This window comes from Lynx canadensis, chromosome A1 (genome assembly GCF_007474595.2).
Source record: "Lynx canadensis isolate LIC74 chromosome A1, mLynCan4.pri.v2, whole genome shotgun sequence".
Lineage (NCBI taxonomy): Eukaryota > Metazoa > Chordata > Mammalia > Carnivora > Felidae > Lynx > Lynx canadensis.
Window position 1 is genome coordinate 35578460 of NC_044303.2, and position 20710 is coordinate 35599169.

Sequence of the window (20710 nt, forward strand, 5' to 3'; positions counted from 1 at the left end):
GCCTTATAGTCTCCTGCAGGCTCTAATTAACACGAATTCAACAATGATAATAATGAGCTTACATTCATTTCCTTACAGCTCTGTTACATTCAATTTCATGTTTCTGATGTTACGTTGATAGCATGTAGATCCCAACTAAGGAGAAACTTGGGCCTATGTTAAATGACATGCATGGGGAATATATATATATATATATATATATATATATATATATATATAATACACATACATGTGTAATATATATACATATATATATTATACACATATATGTGTATGTATATAATAAATATATATTATACATACACACCACACCCCATATATACACACACCAAGAGTTGACATTATAATTTGATATCATTAATGCTAAGAACAGTAAGGTAAAAATTACAGTGACTTAATAAACGTATTCTCTTCAGGACACATTGCTGAACCACATGGCTACCTACCTGTTCTCTAAGCATTATGTATAATTTAGCCACAAATATAGAACACATGAATACCAGGAGACAAGAAAGGCATTAAAACCCATTACAATTTGAATAAGCCAAATCCTCAAGTACATAGAAAAAAGCATTGCAATCATGTAGTTAGCTTTATTTTTCTAATATATATCATAATTTAAACTATATAAAGTCACTTATATAAAGCATTTTTTCAAGTGTTATAGCTTAGAGCATGGCTTTATATTTGGCTTAATCATTTTTTACCAGTTTAATTTATAAGCTCGTAATCTTGCCAGCAGGGCTTCAACTTCGGGAACAGATTCGTTTTAGAACAGAGCCAAGAAGTTCCATTTCCTTTTTTCTGTTGCTTTCTACATTACAGGCTTCCTTCTTCTCAAACTGCCTTGATCCTCTCTGTAGACGTATGAGTGTCCTAGATTATAATTAAGCTCCTTGGCGACTGGAGTCCTCGTTGAGTTCAATTGATATTGTAGTGTGAACGTGACCCTTCTGTCAACTGCACTTTCTGATTTTCTACAGTAAGGAAGAAAGAAACATTAAACTTATCACTGTGATAAGCAGACTGTGCACATTAACTTAAAATAATTATTATCAGACAAGTCCTCTAGATAGACTAAATAAAAAATTCAGCAGAGACGGTAGATTGAAAATAAATACACATAGTTTAAGAAGAAACTAAAATGTAAATAGACAACCATTTCATTAGACAAATGCCGATTTCCTTCGTGGTTCTTTGCTCAAAATGCTATCTAAATAGAGAGGCCTCTTCTGACCATACAACTGAATAGCGCTGCCCCTTTCCATCACGCATCCTTCCTCATTTTTTCCTTCACTGAACTCCTAACCACCAGACACATCATATATCTGTTTACCTCGTCCATTCTCTGTCTCTTTACTAGAATATAAGCTCCAAGACAGCAGGGAGGTGGTTCGAAATACTGCTTTAATGTCAGTGCCTAAAATGGCTCTGGAGCAAATTGATGCTCAATAAATATGCGCTGGGTGAAGAAATTATCTCCAACTCTATGACCCAAGATATACCTTAGTTGGAATAATAATGAGAATTATTATTTTTTAAAAAACCAAAAAGGAAAGTTTATAATAGGACTGTAAAAAGTCAACGACTTCCCTCAAAAGAAATATTGCATTTGGGAGGCAAATTGTTAAAACTTCCTAGCAAATCTACATCATAATCTGTCAAATACACACACATATATTTATACAGACATGTATACATACACACATACATATTCTTTTATTGGTAAGTGACTGAGCCTGACGTAGAAGGCTATAAGGAGAGAGCTGCAGTAGCTAATGACTAAAAGGCTCTGGCTGATTGACTTTTGCAAGGAACACGAGATTTTCTTTTAATTAACTGACTCTCCTATTGTACAACCTTATGAGTTAGCTCTCACAGACCTCAACACTTCTAAAAAACAGACACCCTCAATATTCATGTAACCTTGAACGGGGCTTGAAAATGGCTTCAACAAACTTGACATGACATTTAAAGTTTTTTGGTTATTCGCTGAGAGATGTTCCATTATCCCAATAGTAATGACTTTGGAGCACAAGCAGTCACTCATGACAGTGTGTTTTATGTGAGTGCTGAAAATTCCAACCGAAAACAGCTTGTACATTAAAAGGTGGCTGCTGAAGATATTTACTGCACTGTCATTTCCTGACCAGGGCTTCCAGTGATGGATGAGTATTTTACACACTTTCTTGGACAATCTCAACAAATTTTAGACGTATGATCACCTTTTAGCTGTTGGAAGAAAATAAATACAGCTTTCCTATCACCTCTCTATCAGCTGGCAATCGTTACTCAAAATAAAAATCTAACAGAGCACTGATTTTCCTAGAGCTATTTATGCTTTGTAATTTATAAATTATATAGTTCTTAGTTATATAATTAAATATATAATGTACATATTGTGTTTGTAGTCGAGAGGACAGAGGACATACTATTCCTGCAGTTCCCATGATCACACAAATTTATTTATTTTTATAGTATCCACCCTCCTGTCCCAGAATGTCTGAAAACTGCATTTGTAGCTAAGTGTAAATCTTTGGTCAAGCTTACGCTCCTTTCTCCAGATGTTCCTATCTTTTCTTGTCATTTGGTTTCTTGTAAACGACTCCATCATGATGATATCTCCAATGAAGTAGCTGGTATCCTGCTGCTGGGCAACTCTAGCTCCATTTTTGATGGCAAACGAGAGATTAAGTTGGCTAAAATATGGGTGTGTAATAAACACAAAATATCCCATACTTCTCTGGCTACAATGTATCAAGCCCAATTCTATATGTGACAAAATGAAAAAGGGGCATAGGGTTTTAAGAGAAATCTGGATTGAAATCCAAGCTTCTGCTTGGCTTTAACAATGGAACTTTTTGTGCTTTTTGTGTCTCAGGTTCTATGAATCAACCTTAAAGAGTAGTTGTGAATGTTAATGGAAATAACGTGGGTGACACCAATTTCAAGATACTCGTGTTTCCCTTCTATAAAAGCTTCTTAAGGGATGTACCTACCCCCCAAGGCTGACCTGTCTGAGTTTCCAGTGACCGTACCAGTGAGGCTTGAAATACCATTTTATTACCAGCTTGCGTTTACATAGCACCTTTATTTATAAAGCATTTGTTGTGCTTTAAACATAACCACCCTCATTTTATAGATTGAGAGGTAAAAGCAAAAGGAAGTTAAGTCATTTGCTTAGACTGAGTTACGGAGTAAATCAGTGGCAGAAGCCAAATGCTGTCTCTAGAGATACTAAGGCTGTCTTAAACAAATTTGAAAAGCTTTTTGCCAAGGAAAAGTGCTAAGTAATTCAAAGCTAAGTTTCATAATAATCATATCCTGTACTTATACTTCAAAATGCTTTCTGTCACATTTAATTCTCTCAACAACTTTGTACAGCAGATAGTAGACCCATGTAAACTACCTCAGAGCAGTATGTCCAAGGTCACACATGTACTCCTTTGCTTTCTGGGTCTTGCTGAAATTCATGACCATGAATTTCAAGTATGACCTTAATAACACTGCAGTTCCTAGTCCATTACTCTTCCATTCTCCTAGACAAATATTTACACCTTCTCCTTTCTTATCAACTGTCCAACATGTTCTCCTTCACTGCCATTTAACTCATTCATAGAAGCAATCAGAAGAGAACTCCCATAAGCTTCTGCCTACCCCTACCCTACTCCCATAAGCTTCACGCACATACACTCCTTCTCTCCTTAGGATCTTCTCTGCCCCCCTCTGAGGACAAATCTTCACAGTGAACACCACATACTACTGTCACTTGTCTATTCACCGACATTCCCCCCTGCAGCTTGTCCTCTCTCTACCATATTGGAAACGTTACCTTCTTCATGTGATCATTCCCCTCAGCATACAAATATGCTGTATTAAACCCAATCTTTAGAGAAAAAATATATATATTTGACTCCACAGTCTCCATTTACTACCTCAATTGTTGACTGCCTTTATAGCAAAATATCTCAACAGAATTGCCCATTCTTACTGTCTCACTTCCTCTCTTCCTATTTTCTCTTGAACCCACTCCAATCATGTTTTGACCGTTCCTCTTCTGAAACAGCTCTTGTCAAGGTCACTAATAAACTGCGTGTTGCTAACAGCAAGGACTGTATATCCACTTGGATATTTTGGTCCTCTTTGACTCCATCTATGCCAGATCCAAGGATGAAATGCCTAGCAGAGCCTGGGCTTCTCTTTAACTGTTTGCTCTTTGAACTTCTTCGGAGGCTTAGGTGGATAACACTGGGTGGGTCAATGCAGGCAAGAGCATTTCCACCCTTTTAAGAAAACCCCAAATATTATTTTGTTCCTGCAGCACACCCATAGATAAGAGAAAAACCAAGCTGGCATTTAACTCCTCTGTGGTTTCAGGAGGAGAATCTTTTATGAGAAGCAACAGACAAGATGATACAAACAGAAAGTGACCGTTCCTGAAACCACCAAGAAATAAAAAAGAAAGTGCACAAGGGCTTCTTAAGAATGAGTTTATAGCTCGTAGATAACAACTCTTCACCCCAGCCCTCACATTTATATCCTAGTACCTCAAGAGCCTTCATGTGGGACCAGTTTCTTTCTTTTTGCTTTGTCCCCAGTCATGGGAGGCCCAAACTGTGGAACTGAGGGAGTCTCATCTGAAATCACAAAGCTGATAAAGTTGAGACGGAGAAGTCTCCCATCACACTGCAACTAGCGAAAATGTTAACAGGTAGAGGAAGCCACCGAGTTGGACGTTCACTTTTGTTATAATGTTGGTTCAAAGCCAGGTGTCTTTTGACATTACTATTATTTTAAAGTCTACTACTATTGGTGGCTTCATGTGGGCTGAACCACAGATACAAATTCCACACAAAAACATGCACTTCATTTCTACATGGTTCGCTGTGAACATCAGGGGCATGCCACAACCCTTTAATTTGGAGAGAGCTCTATATAGGTGATCAGAGACATAAAATAAATTGTAATTTGAAGCTGGTGGGCTCATATCCTTTTCCTATGAAATTAGACTGTTCCAAATACAAGATAATGCACTTGGACTCTTTCAACGAAAGACAGGGCTGGGGTATCAAGAAAAAAAGAAGTCTTTCTCTATCCCATCAACTCAAGTCCTTACGAGTACACATTTTTAAACAGGAACTAAAAATATGAAAGCAAAGCAGAATGATTGCTTAACTCCCCAGAGAGAGGGAGCTTGTGCTATTATTTTATGAATCAAATCCAGGGCTTACAAGATGTTACAATTGATGTTTGTGAAGGGAAGTATGATATATCTAGGACTATGGCCAACATCCAGGGCCATTGGTGATTATAGTACAGATGGCAGGGACCAGCTGCTATTCTTAGTAGTAGGTCAGTAAGGGAGTCTAATCCACACACCTTGTTTTTATGTTTCTGTGGAAATAAACAGTGTGAGAATACATGCTATTTTCCTTTAAGACAAAACTCACTTATTTCGATATGATTCTCACCGTAAGAATTGATTCTGGAGTTTGACCATGGATTTTTTTTTTTTTTTCCCTGAAACTGAATGAAAAGTTAAATACAGAGAACCCACTGGACTTAAACAGGAGAATAAAAGCCCTAAACTACATTTAGGGGTGGATCTCACATGACCTTTGGTGGACTACAGATTCGGAAGACAAAGAAAGCTAAACAAGCCGAAAACAAAAAACACCCACCATTCCTGAGCTAATTTTCCATTGTTTCTCCAGTAACACAAAAGACATGGGAAACTAGGAAAGTTGCTGACAAGAGACTGAACATAAATATATGCAACGTGGCCTTCAAAGGAGGAAATGTTTCAGCCAACAGTTGTTATGTTGCTTATGCTGAGGCGAGGCTGAGTCCTGGCTGATGGCCCTTGGGGAAAACCCTCTCAGCTGCAGGAAATATCAGTTATGGTTTAGAAAGAGGTATTATTCCTTTAAGTCGGTATTGATCCCCCATCACATTGTGGTTCTAATGGGCACTGGCTTCTTAGAAGTGCCAAACTCTCAGATGAAATATAAAATTGAGCTCCTGCCTTTTGTGGTCCTGGTGAGCCTGTGGCAGCTTTGACAGGAGGAAGAATACAAAACGCTGGTGTCCTAAATTGACTGCATCTGTTTAGCCTTCCTGAAGTTTGGTTTCTCTTCACAGTTCTTTACCTTTTGCTCCTAACTATTACTTTGACCTACTAAGTAGCTGTTTGTTTCACCCCAGAAATGGCTTTACTTTGGTGAGAGAAAAAAATAACCCATAAATATAATTTTTAAAGCACTACTGGGTGTACATGATAGTAAAGTGTGTGACAAATATATGTTTTTAATCTATGCAATAACTGAAGTTAGTGCTGGCCGCCAGCAGCCCATATCCCTGTGGTGTTTCTTACTGTTGATTTACTGATGCTATAAAATAATGTCTTCCCTTAGTTTCATTTTGCTGTTCATTTTACCTTTGTATTGAAAACGTGTAAAAGTGACAAAAAGAGCAAAAGGGCATTTTGTATACAGTCAATATCTTTTGGGAGTGCCAAGACACTCTTACTGAAACCGATTATGTAGAAACAAAAACAACAAAACAGTTACTCCCCCAATTCACAAAACAAAGACAATGATAAATAAAGGATATCTCTGGATTGAGAAAATAATTGACACCTGTTAACAAAACATGTCCAAACTGGAGTCACTTGTGCTGAGCCGCACATCAACAAACCAAGACTGATACCTAACCTGATTGCAGTTTAAGCTTCACCTATGAATGTAACTAAAGGTTACCAATCAATCTGGAATTTTCTGGTTAGCACTAGTGAGGTAATCTGCCCAATCGACCCTTTCTGTCCCCTTTCAAAGGAAGGAGGCCTCGCCTGAAACAAAACACCCTTTCCTTTGTCACCCTCTTTCAGCCTGTAAAAGTCTTCCATAGCTTCCATAGTCTTCTTATAACTCATCGAAGCTCCTTTCTACGTTCTAGATGGGATGCTGCCTGATTAACTGTTGACTAAAGCCAGTTTGATCTTCAAATTTACTCAGTCGAATTTTGCTTTCTAATAGATTTGGGGGCAGCAGTGGGTTCTGAAGTGAACTTCTGGGGGCTTTGGAAACAACCAGAAACACAGGAGCAGTACCCATGAACATTTCTGAGGGCTGTAAGTTCCTCTTGGTTCTGACTTCAGCTCTGGTGCTGAGCTTCTGATCTAATTGGCTTTCCTGTCAATTCGACATGGGAGCTGCTGGTAGTTCAGGCCACAATTCTTGTTGAATTGCTGGATACCCCCAGCCCTTGTTTCTGTTCCCAAATCCACATGGGAACTGTTTGTGGCAGTCTGCAATTCCCCAGTTTGTGGAGTCCCCAGTCCCCATTTTGTTGAGGTCTGCTGGTTCAGTACTTCCCCCAGCCCAAGATTCCATGGTGGGAATTAGTAGTGGCCACACAGGGTCTTTTCTTGTCCAGGCTGCAGCAACATCTTTTGGTTACTGCTGGTGTGTTAAGGTGCACAGGTTTGTTGGTCTTGTTTTGTATAGAGAAAAGCTATTGCTAAAGGAATCTGGGAAGCAGCTACAAAACTGGTGGACAAAAGTCTAGCATTTAAAAGCTGTTAAAGCTCTTGCCACCTAACCCAAGACTCATGTTAGGATAAGTTAGTCATGGGACAGGTTAGATTGACCCTAGGTCACCTGCCAACCTCAATATCTACGCAATGAGGTATATGGCAAACACCACACAACCCCAACCCAGAGGCCACATCCCTTTTAAGTATTAGTTTGACTCCAAGAGACCCAAAGGCTTAGCTTAAAAAAAAAAAGAAAATTAAATGAGATCTTTAAATTCCAAAAAAGTTGAGTGTGTCACCTTACAGCACACCTGCTTATTTCATGTCTAAGACTATGGTTACGAATGTATAAATATCTACGAAAGTGGCAAAATCTTACTAAAGGCAACCTAGAATTAAAATAGCCATTATGGGGAGCATCTCAATTAGACAAGATCGTTCACTTAAAAGTACACTTGAAAGCAAGGGTTCCTGAATTAAACAGAATGGGGTACCTACTTTAATTGGTGGCAAAAACTCCTAAAAGGCTTCAAGATTCTAAACTATTTCATTAAAAAATTTGTTGTTAAAGGCTCATGAAAAATTAAAGACATAAGAGGTACCTAAAACAAATGACGATAAAGCTGACATGACTCCTATCACTCTCCTCTACCTTTCTTTACCTGAGTACTCATGTTCTAACTCTGTCTGAACTGCCTTTCCACTCTGAAGAGACTATTAAACAGTTACCTTTACAATAAACCACCCCAGGTCCTGGGTGATCCTTCTCGGTATCCTTAACTCCTTGGTCAACAATGAAATAAGGGTCATAATTATAGAATTTCCAAGGGGAGGATCCCCAAAAGTGTTCTGAGAATTTAGTCATTATTAGGGCCTACAACCCCAGTCTGCCAGATCCTTATCAGCTTGTGCAAATGATGGTGGGACCTGCAAAGTCCAAGAATGGATGTGGGAAGCAAAATGGCAAAACAGGACAGTTTTTGAGATGTTTGATTTCAGCATGGTCCCCTCATGAACCCATAGAAACTCACAAAATAGCAACAAATCTTTTAGTATCTGAACTTACAACCACAGCTGAACACTGAAAGGTCTTTGGAACACAACTGCAAACAAAAGTCGGCCACACTACTGGCCTTACAGCTACAACAGACCCAAAGCCACGCACCTGAGATACTGCTTGGCTGCCCACATTACACCCTCTAGGTATCCACCATCAGAATGATGGTCCAAGGGTGAATGTTTCATTTGTAATCACCTGGACACTGGAAAAAGAAGTGTACTCAAAGGTCCTATGCAAATTCTTAAAAAAAAAATTTTTTTTTAGTATTTATTTTTGAGAGAGAGAGTGAGAGCAGGGGAGGGCAGAGAGAGGGGACACAGAATCTGAAGCAGGCTCCAAGTTATGCAAATTTTTAAAAAAAAATTTTAAATGTTTATTTTTGAGAGAGAAAGTGCGAGCACGAGTGGAGGAGGGGCAGAGACAGAGGGAGACACAGAATCTGAAGCAGGCTTCAGGAACAGAGCTGTCAGCACAGAGCCCAACAAGGGGCTTGAACTCATGAACTGTGAGATCATGACCTCAGCTGAAGTCATGAGCTTAACTGAGCCAGCCAGGCACCCCTGGGCCATGCAAATTCTTAAATACCAACTCGAATGAAGTAGCTCTTAGGTCAGAAGCTGTTAATTGGAGCCTAATGGGAATATTTTTAAGGCCTTCTCCCCTTAACTAAAATGAAACTATGTACCCAGAAGGCAAGAAAAACTTTCTACAGCTCTCATAAAAGGATTAATAGGTGGATCAATCTATGATGTCATTTTAGTTACAACCCAATTCCTTGAGGAATTAAAAGCAACTGTCCTTTGGGAGCCTGGGTGGCTCAGTTGGTTAAGCTTCAGACTCTTGCTTTTGGCTCAGGTCTTGATCTCATGGTTCTTGACATCAAGTCATGCATCGGGCTCACAATGACAGTGAAGAGCCTACTTGGGGTTCTCTCTCTTTCTCTGCCTCCCGACCCCTCACTCTCTCTCTCAAATTGAATAAAAACTACTTTACAAATCTTACAAAACCAGAAAAGCAGCTCCAGAAACATTAAAGCCCACCTATTCTTTTACCAATCCCCAAACCTCCTCTATTTATCCTGAAAGACTTTTTGTAATATTGTAAAAGTTTTGGCCCTAAAAACAAAAGTTGGGCACAGAGGAACTTACATTCTTTCTCTGTGCCTTGAAATGTAAATGTTCTACTTGATCCCTCCAGGAATTCTTACCTAGGTCTCTTTAAAATGCCAATTTCAGGAATAAGAACGGCTGTGGTTATGGATGGTGGGTGTAGGAAGACCCAGAATTCATCTCCTCCCTGGGCACACCAAATTTACACCTGTTTATTCCTCCTGAAGAACTGAGGCCTGAATGGACAGCTTCTGCACAAGACCAGATACATAATGCAAGAGATGGAGGCAAAGGGACCTTGTGCGGATTCATCTGCCCTGGGGTACAGAAAACATCAAAACGAAAACAAACCCTGAAGTTTAAAAAAGGCAACTAGAATATAAAGGAACCAGCCCTGAGCCCTGCCAAATGGCAGCAGAGCTACTGGACTCTCTCCAGCTCAGAGTGGCTGGCAAGTGCCACTGTTTATGTTCCTCTTCTACCTTGATAGTATAGATGGGAAGAGTGTCCAGGCTCAATAGCCATCCTGCCACCTTTGGGAGCCCTGGGGACCTAGCCCATACCAGCCCCAGATGGCGTGGTTTAAAAGAACAAGTAGAATATAAAGGATCTACCCTAGAACTTGGCCAAATGTCAGGAGAGCTTTCTGGGTTAAAAGGTTGGCAAGTGGTATGGTTTTCATTTCCCCTCCACCTTGATAGTGTGGATAGGAGCAGGGTCCAGGCAGCCTAGCTGATCTATGACCTCAGTGAGCCCTGGGCTCAAAGGTCCACACTAGCCCCAGACATCCCACCAAGGCCACCCAACACAGAACATGTTGGTAAATCCCTGGTCAGCGCTCACTACAACTTCAGCCCTCTTGCCCAGATGACACAGGTACAAAACACCCCGGAACATCCCAGGCCCATAATTTAGAAGCATCCAACATTGGAGCATCTAAAAAATATAGCGAATATTAGCAGACAAAAAAGGGAGAAATTGACAATAGTAAAATAATACTAGGCGACTCTAACACCCCACTTACATCAATGGATAGATCATCCACGCAGAAAAATCAATGCACATGGAACATTTTCCAGGATAGATCATGTTAGGCCACAAAACAAGTCTCAATGAATCAAAAAGGTTAAAATCCTATTAAGCATCTTTCCCAACAACAATGGTATGAAATTAGTAATCAATTAGAAGAAAAAAAATGGGAAAAACATTGCAGGTGAAACAATATACTACTGAACAACCCATGTGTCAATGAAAAAAACCAAAGAGGAAATAAAAATACATGGAGACCAATAAAATGAAAACACAACGTTTCAAAATCTTTAAGACACAACAAAAATAGTTCCAGGAGGCCAATTTCAAGAAATGAGAAAAAGCTCAAATAACCTAACCTTAAGCCTAAAGGAACTAGAAAAAGAAATAAACAATACAGAAAATGCATTTAACATATTCAACATCTGTTCACGATATAAACTTTCAATGAAATGGCCTTAGAGAACATACCTTAACATAATAAAAAACAATTTTTGACAAAAACACAGCTAACATCATACTCAATGGTGGGAAACTGAGAGCTTTTCCTCTAGGATCAGGAAGGAGGATGTTCACTGTCTCCACTTTTACTCAATCTAGTACTGGAAGTTCTAGCAATAGCAATCAGACAAGAAAAACTGAAGGGTCCAATTGGTATGAAAAAAGTAAAATTGTCACTATTTGTAGGTGACATGAACATGATACATAGAAAACTCTAAAGACTCCAACCAAAAACTACTGGCAGTAATAAATCTAGTAAAGTTGCAGAATACAAAGTTAATATATAGAAATCTGTTGTTTCTGTACACTAATAATAACATTGCAGAAAGAGAAATTAAGAAAACAATCCTATTTACAATTGCACCAGAAATAAAATTCATAGGAGGTAAAAAAAAAACCTGTACTTTGAATATTATAAAACATTGATGAAAGAAACTAAAGATGGGGTGCCTGGGTGGCTCAGTCAGCCAAGCATCCGACTTCAGCTCAGGTCATGATCTCACAGTTCATGAGTTCAAGCCCCATGCTGGGCTCTGTGCTGACAGCTCAGAGCCTGGAGCCTGCTTCAGATTCTGTGTCTTCCTCTCTCTCCCCCTCCCCTGCTCATGCTCTGTCTCCCTCTCTCTCTCTCTCAAAAATAAAAGAAACTAAAGATGACACAAATGGAAAGACATACATGCTCATAAATTCGAAGAATTATTGTTAAAATGTCCATACCTCTTAAATTTTTTTAATGTTTGTTTATTTTTGAGACAGAGAGAGACAGAGCATGAGCAGAGGAGGGGTAAGAGAGAGAGAGGGAGACACAGAATGGAAGCAGGCTCCAGGCTCTGAGCTGTCAGCACAGAGCCCGACACGGGGCTTGAACCCATGAGCTGTGAGATCATGACCTGAGCTGAAGTCAGATGCTTAACTGACTGAGCCACCCAGGCGCCCCTAAAATGTCCATACCTCTTAGAGCAATCTACATATTCAATGTAATCCCTATCAATATACCAATAGCATTTTTCATAGAACTAGAATAATCCTAAAATTTGCATGAATCTGCCAAAGACTCCAAATAGCCAAAGCAATCTTGAGAAAGAAAGTATCACAATCCTAGATTTCAAGATATACTACAAAGCCATAACAATCAAATAGTATGGCACTGGGCAGAAATAGATACACATATCAATGGAATAGAATAGAAAGCCTCGGAATAAAACCATGCATATAAACCCATGCATATGTGGTAAGTTCATTCATGACAAAAGCGGCAAGAATATGCAGTGGGGAAAAGACGGTCTGTTCAGTAAATGGTGTTGGGAAAACCGAAGAGCTGTATGCAAAAGAATGAAACTGGACCACTTTCTTACATCATGGACAAAAATAAACTAAGAGTAAATTAAAGACCTAAGGCGAGACCTGAAACCGTAACACTCTCATAAGTAAACATGGGCAGTAATCTCTTGCATTGGCCTTAGCAACATTTATCTAAATATGTCTCCTCAGACAAAGGAAACAAAAGCAAAAATAAACTATTGGGACTACACCAAAATAAAAAGCTTTTGCACAGCAAAGGAAACCATCAACAAAATGGTAAGACAGCTATTGAATGGGGAAGAAGATATTGTAAATGAGACCATATACAACTCAACCCCAAAAAGCCAAATAATCAGATAAAAAAATGGGCATGGGATCTGAATAGACATTTTTTGAAAGAAGACACGCAGATGGCCAACATCACTAATTATCAGGGAAATGTAAATCAAAACCACACTGAGATGTTACCTCATACCAAAAACAAAGACACAACAAGCACTGGCAAAGTTGTGCACTGTTGGTTGGAATATAAATTGGTATAGCTACTATGGAAATAATATGGAGGCTCTTCAAAAAATTAAAATAGAAATACCATATAATCTAGTACTTTCACTATGGAGTATTTAGCCAAAGAAAACAAACAATGCTAATTTTAAAAGATCTATGCATCCCTATCTTTATTGCAGCATTATTTGCAAAGTGTTAACTGACAGAAGAATGGATAAAGAAGATGTGGTTTATATATGCAATAGAATATTATTCAGCCATAAAAAAATGAGATATTGACATTTGAGAAAACAAAGATGGACCAGGAGGGTATTATGCTAAGTGAAATCAGTCAGAGAAAGATAAATATCATATGATTTTACTAACATGTCGAATTTAGAAGACAAATGCACAAACAAAAAAAAAAAATGCATTAACAGACCCATAAATACAAAGAAAAAAACCTGACAGTGGCCAGAGGGGAGAGGTTAGGGAGATGAGCAAAATGTGTTAAGGGGAGTAAGAGAGAGAAGCTTCCAGTTATGGAATGAATAGGTCACAGGGATAAAAGGCACATCATGGGGAATACAGCTAGTGGTATTGTAATTGTGTTGTATGAATGTTGTACGGTGACAGCTGGCAGGTGACTTACAATGAGCACGGATAACCTGTAAGTTGTCAAATGTTGTACAGCTTAAACTAATAAAGATTGTATGCCAACTATCCTTCAATAAAAATGAAACACCAATTTCAGGGAGGAAATTCTTTTTTGTTTTTAAATGTTCATTTATTTGTGAAAGAGATTGCACATGCATGCATGTAGGGGAGGGGCAGAGAGGGGGACAGAGGATCCCAAGTGGGATCCTCCACTGACAGCAGAGAGCTCGATGCGGGGCTCAAACTCATGAACTTGGAGATTAACACCTGAGCCAAAGTCAGAAGTTTAACCGACTGAGCCACCCAGGTGCCCCTCAGGGAAAAAAATCTTATCAGAAAACAAAGAAACAAAAACAAAGGAGAAAGTATTATTTTAAAACTTAGGCAAATAGATAGTTGAGTAAAGAGAAACAGAGTTAAGATGATTGAGGAGTAGGGGGACCCTAGGCTCGCCTTATCCCTTGAGTACAGCTAGATAATCATTCTAAACACCCAAGATATCAAACTGAGGGCTGAGCGAGAAAATCTGCATAACTAGAGACAGAAAAAATGGCCACAGCATGGAAGGTAGGAGATGAAGAGAGTTGACTTGGGAGAGAGAAGATCTGTGGGTGCTACCATGGGGAGGGACCCCGATCACAAATAGAGGAGTGAAAGAAAAAGAGAGAATGATTGAAAGCACGAGAAGAGAAATGCACAAGAAAAACTTCCATAAAACTATTGACTGGGAAAGAGAGAGGGGCTGAATACTGCAAGTTTTTACAAATAGCAGAGTGCAGAGTCTCAAGTTTCAAAGGTCAACACCATCACCAGGGTCTGTGCCTGGTGGGCTTGGTGGTGCTCTGGTGGGAAAGGAGGGAAGAGAACCAGAAGCAGGTAGTGTGGTCTCAGGATCCCTTTGGTCTCATGGGGAGAAGCAGTTCCCCTGCTTGGAGTGCATTTGGGAGATGTGGCAAGGCCTCTCTGGTGGGCAAAAGACTTGGCATGTGCCATTGAGCTGTCCCATACACTAACATAGGAATGGGGATACCGGCTGAGGGCAACAAGCCTTGGTGTCGGCTTTCTCCTGAGCTTTACCCTAACCTCTAAACTGCTGCCCTATCACACAACTTACTTCTGAGACAAGCCAGCATGGCCACAGCACAGCAAGACCCTCCCCTAGAGGATCAGTGTGTGTCTGTGCCGCACTAATCTCTAAAATTTGGAGTTTTGAAAGCCAGCCATACACCTGAGATAAAACACAGGAGTGCTGTGCCACCTGGCAGGCAGATAGCTTGGATGCAGACAGGGTGAAGGCAGGGATCTGGCGGAAACTGGGGACACAAGAGGTTGTTTTATTGTTTGCTCTTCTGTGAAGGCTTCCTGAACAGTGGCACTGCAAGCTTCCTGCTGACAGGATTAAAGAGTGGAGTAGACCATCTCCCCTTCCCTCTCCCACCCATCAGCACAGACTGACTTCAGTGAGCAAAACAGTGCCACCTAGTGGAGGACAGAGCCACTTACACCAAGCCCCACCCCCTTGCACCCTGCAGGTGCATCTCCACTAGGACAAGTCTGCCTGAGAAATCAGCACAGTAGGCCCCACCCCCAGAAGACCAGCACAAACCCATCTCATGCACAGTCTATTAATCACAGAGTGTTGTAAAGCTTCAGCTCTAGGAGAAAGAGGATCTAGCTTCCTTTCATGTTGTTGTTTAATAGGATAAAGAAAAAGCAATCTTTAATTTTTTTTAATTTTTAATTTAATTATTTTAAAAATTTATTTATTATTTTGTGGATCTAGCTTCTTTTAACAAGCAGACCAAAACATACCTAGGTTTTACCTTCCTTTTGTCTTTTTTGTACCTCTTCTTAATAGCTATTACTCTTAGAAGGAGGGATATAACAGGCTTTCCTAACAATGACACACCAAAAATATGACAAGAAGGAGGAATTCACCCCAAAAGAACAAACAGGGGGGAATAATGGCCAAGAATTTAATCAATGCAGATATAGGTGAGATGTCTGAACTAGAATTTAAAACAATTTTAAGGACATTAGCTGGGTTTCTAAAAAGCATAGAAAACATCAGAGAATTCCTTACTGCAGAGATAAAAGAACTAAAAACTAGTCAGGCCAAAATTAAAAATGTTATAACTGAAATGCAAATCTGAATGGATACCATGACAACGAGGATGGATAAAGCAGAGGAATGAATCAGTGATACAGAAGATAAATATGGAAAATAATGAAAAGAAGAGGGAAAGAAAGGTATTGGATGACGAATGTAGACTTAGGGAATTCAGTGACTCCTTAAAGTATAATAATATCCATATCATAGGAGTCCCAGAAGATGAGGAGAGATAAAAAGGAGAAGGTTTGTTTAAGCAAATTATAGCTGAAAAATTCCCTAATCTGGGAAAGGAAACTGGCACTGAAATCCAAGAAGCAAAGAGAACTGCCACTAAATTCAACAAAAGGTGGCCATCACCAAGATGTATCATAGTCATATTCACAAGATACACAGACAAGAAAATAATCTTGAAAGCAGCAAAGGAAAAAAATCTCTAACTTAAGAGGGAAGACAGATCAGATTCACAGCAGATCTGTCCACAGAAACTTGTCAGGCCAGAAGGAGTGGCAGGATATATTCAATGTGCTGAATGGGAAAAATATGCAGCTAAGAATACTTTATCCAGCAAGGCTGTCATTCAAAATAGAAGGAGAGATAGAGTTTCCCAGACAAACAAAAACTAAAGGAATTCAAGACCACTTAAACCAGCCCTGCAAGAAATATTAAAGGCAACTCTTTGTGGTGGGGTGGAGGGGGGAGATCAAAATCAACACAGACTAGAAAGGAACAGAGAACATCACCAGAAATCCCAAGTTTACAGATAACACAAAGGCTCTTAATTCATATCTATCAATAACTATTTTGAATATAAATGGAATAAATGCTCTAATCAAAAGACACAGAGTATCAGAATGGATAAAAAAAAAAAACAAGACTTATTTATATGCTGTCTACAAGACTCATTTTAGACCTAAAGACACCTGCAGGTTAAAAGTGAAGGGATGGAAAAGCATCCATCAAGCCAGTGGATGTCAAAAGAAAGCCGGAGTAGCCATGCTTATATCAGACCAAACTAGGTTTTTTTTTCTTTTCTTTCTTTTTCTTTTCTTTTCTTTCTTTTCTTTTCTATTTCTTTTCTTTTCTTTTCTTTTCTTTTTCTTTTCTTTTTTCTTTCTCTTTCTTTCCTCCTTTCTTTTCTTTTCTTTTCTTTTCTTTTCTTTCTTTCTAACATTTATTTAATTTTGAGAGAGACAGTGTGAGCAGGGGAGGGACAGAGAAAAAGGGAGACACACAATCTGAAGCAGTTCCAGCCTCTGAGCTGTCGGCACAGAGCCCGACGTGGGGCTCTAACTCATGAACTGCGAGATCATGACCTGAGCCGAAGTCAGATGCTTAACCGACTAGCCACCCAGGCCCCCCAACAAACTAGGTTTTACATCAAAGACTGTACCAAGAGATGAAGAAGGGCATTACATCATAATTAAGGGATCAATCCAACAAGATCTTACAATTGTAAGTATTTATGCCCCCAAACTGTAGCACCCAAATATATAAATCAATGAATAACAAACATAAAGAAACTCATTGATAATAGTAGGGGACTTTAACATCTCATTTATAACAATGGACAGATAATCTAAGCAGAAAATCAACAAGGAAACAATGGCTTTGAATGACACACTGGACCAGATGGACCTAACAGATGTATTCAGAACATTCTATCCTAAAGCCACAGACTACACATTCTTTTTCAGTGCATATGGAACATGCTCCAGAATAGATCACATACTGGGCCACAAATCAGCCCTCAGCAAGTAAAAAAGATTGAGATCATACCCATGAATATTTTCAGATCACAACACTATTAAACTTGGAGTTAACCACAAGAAAAAAATTTGGAAAGACCAAAATACGTGGGAGTACAGAATTACTAAAGAATGAATGGGTTAAATGGGAAATTAAAGGCGAAATAAAAAAGTATATGGAAGCAAATGCAAATAAAAACACAACAGTCCAAAAACTTTGGGATGCAGCAAAGGTGTTCCTAAGACGAAAGTATAATGCAATACAGGCCTACCTCAGGAAGCATGTCTAAAGTACACAACCTAAAATTACACCAAAAGGAGCTAGAAAAGAAACAGCAAATAGAGCCTAAAGCCAGCATAAGAAGGGAAATAATAAACATTAGAGCAGAAATAAATGATATACAAACAAAGAAACAAAAAAACCCCAGTAGAACAGATCAACAAAACTAAGAGCTGGTTCTTTAAAAGAATTAATAAAATTGATGAACCCCTATCGAGACTTATCAAAAAGAAAAGACAAAGGACCCCCAAAAATAAAGATCATGAACGAAAGAGGAGAGATCACAACCAACACCACAGAAATACAATTATAACAGATTATGAAAAATTATATGCCAACAAACTGGACAATCTGCAAGAAATGGACAAATTCCTAGAAACATAAAAACTACCAAAAATGAAATAGGAAGAAATAGAAAATTTGAACAGATCCATAGTAAGCAAAGATTGAATAGGTAATCAAAATTTTCCCAACAAACACAAGTCTAGGCCCAGATGGCTTCTCAGGGGAATTCTATCAGACATTTAAAATACCTGTTCTTCTCAAACTGTTCAAAAAGAAAAAAGAAAGAAAGAAAGAAAGAAAGAAAGAAAGAAAGAAAGAAAGAAAGAAGAAAGAAAGAAAAGAAAAGAAAAGAAAAGAAAAGAAAAGAAAAACTTCCAAACTCATTCTATGAGACCAGCATTACCCTGATTCCAAAACCAGACAAGACCCCACTAAAAAGAAGAGTTACAGGCCAATATTCCTGATGGACATGGATGCAAAAATTCTCAACAAGATACTAGAAGGTCAAATTCAACAGTGTATTAAAGGAATTATTCATCATGATCAAGGGGGATTTATTCCTGGGATGCAGTTATGGTTCAATATTTGTAAATCCATCAACATGATACACCACGTTAATAAAAGAAAGGATAAAAACCACATAATCCTGTCAATAGATTCAGAAAAGAAGCATTTGACAAAATACAGCATCCATTCTTGATACAAACCCTCATCAAAGTAGGGATAGATGGAAAATACCTCAATATCATAAAGGCAATATACAAAAGACACACAGTTAATATCACCCTCAATGGGGAAAAAATGAGACCTTTTCCCTAAGGTCAGGAACAAGACAGGGATGTCTACACTCACCATTACTATTTAACATAGTACTGGAAGTCTTAGCCTCAGCAATCAGACAACCAAAAGAAATAAAGGCATCTAAATTGGAAAGGAAGAAGTGAAACTTTCACTATTTGCAGACAACATGATACTCAATGTAGAAAACCCAAAAGATTCCACCAAAGAATTGCTACAACTGATACATGAATTCAGAAAAGTTGCAAAATATAAAATCAATATACATAAATCTGTTGTATTTCTATACACCAGTAATGAAGCAGCAGAAAAAGAAATGAAAGAATTGATCCCATTTATAATTGCACTAAAACCCATAAGATTCCTAGGGATAAAGCTAACCAAAGACGTAGAAAATCTGTACTCTGAAAACTATAGAACACTTATGAAAGAAATTGAAGAGGACACAGAGAAATGGAAAAATATTCCATGCTCATGGACTGGAAGAACAACCAGTGTTTAAACGTTTATAATACCCCAAACAATCTACACATTTAATGCAATCCCTATCAAAATACCATCAGCATTTTTCACAGCACTAGAGCAAATAATCCTAAAATTTGTATGGAACGACAAAGACACTGAAGAGCCAAAGCAATCTTGAAAAAGAAAAGTAAAGCTGGAGGCATCATGGTTCTGGACTTCAAGCTATATTACAAAGCTGTAGTCATCAAGACAGTATCGTACTGGCACAAAAACAGATCTATGGAACAGAATACAGAACCCAGAAGTGGACCCACAACTATATGGTCAACTCATCTTCGACAAAGTAGGAAAAAATATCCAATGGAAAAGAGACAGTTTCTTGAACAAATGGTGTTGGAAAAATAGGATAGCAATATGCAAAAGAATGAAACCAGACCACTTTCTTACACTATACACAAAATAAATTCAAAGTGAATGAAAGACCTAAATGTGAGATAGGAAACCATCAAATCCTAGAGGAGAACATAGGCAGCAACCTTTTTGACCTCAGCTGCAGCAACTTCTTACTAGACATGTCTCTGGAGGCAAGGGAAACAAAAGCAAAAACATGAACTATTGGGACTTCATCAAGATAAAAAGCTTCTGCACAGTGAAGGAAACAACGAAACTAAAAGGCAGCCTATGAAATGGGAGAAGATATTTGTAAATAATATATCTGATAAAGGGTTGGCATCTAAAATCTATAAAGAATTTATGAAACTCAACACCAAAAATCAAATAATCCAATTAAGAAATGGGCAGAAGACATGAATAAACAGTTTTCCAAAGAAGACATCCAGATGGCTAACAGACATATGAAAAGATGCTCAACATTACTCATCATCAGGGAAATACAAATCAAAACCACAATGAGATACCACCTCATACTTGTCAGAATGGCTAAAATTAACAGCACAGGAAATAACAGGTGTTGGTGAGAATGAGGAGAAAGGAGAACCCTTTTGCACTGTTGGTGGGAATGGAAACTGGTGCAGCCACTCTGGAAAACAGTACGGGGTTCCCAAAGAAGTTAAAAATAGAAGTACCCTATGACCCAGCAATTATACTACTAGCTGTTTACCCAAAAGAAACAAAGATACAGATTTGAATGGGTACATGCACCCTTTTGTTTATAGCAGCACTATCAACAATAGCCAAACTATGGAAAGAGCCCAAATGTTCAATGACTCATAAATGAATAAAGAAGATGTCATTCATATATATATATATATATGATATACATATACATGTATATATATATACATATACATGTACATATACATGATATATCATATCCATCTATATTT

The 20710-nt window shown here is 38.5% G+C and overlaps 1 protein-coding gene across 1 annotated transcript in view; it reads right to left on the minus strand.

Annotated features, from left to right (window-relative positions):
* Positions 1-307: 307 nt before the first annotated feature.
* Positions 308-20710, minus strand: part of DIAPH3 (diaphanous related formin 3) — a 510843-nt gene continuing 490440 nt past the window's right edge. The window contains 5 exon segments of the mRNA XM_030311865.1: positions 308-770; positions 772-839; positions 841-876; positions 878-924; positions 927-977. Coding sequence (XP_030167725.1) covers positions 704-770; positions 772-839; positions 841-876; positions 878-924; positions 927-977 — 269 coding nt within the window. The 3' untranslated portion in view covers positions 308-703.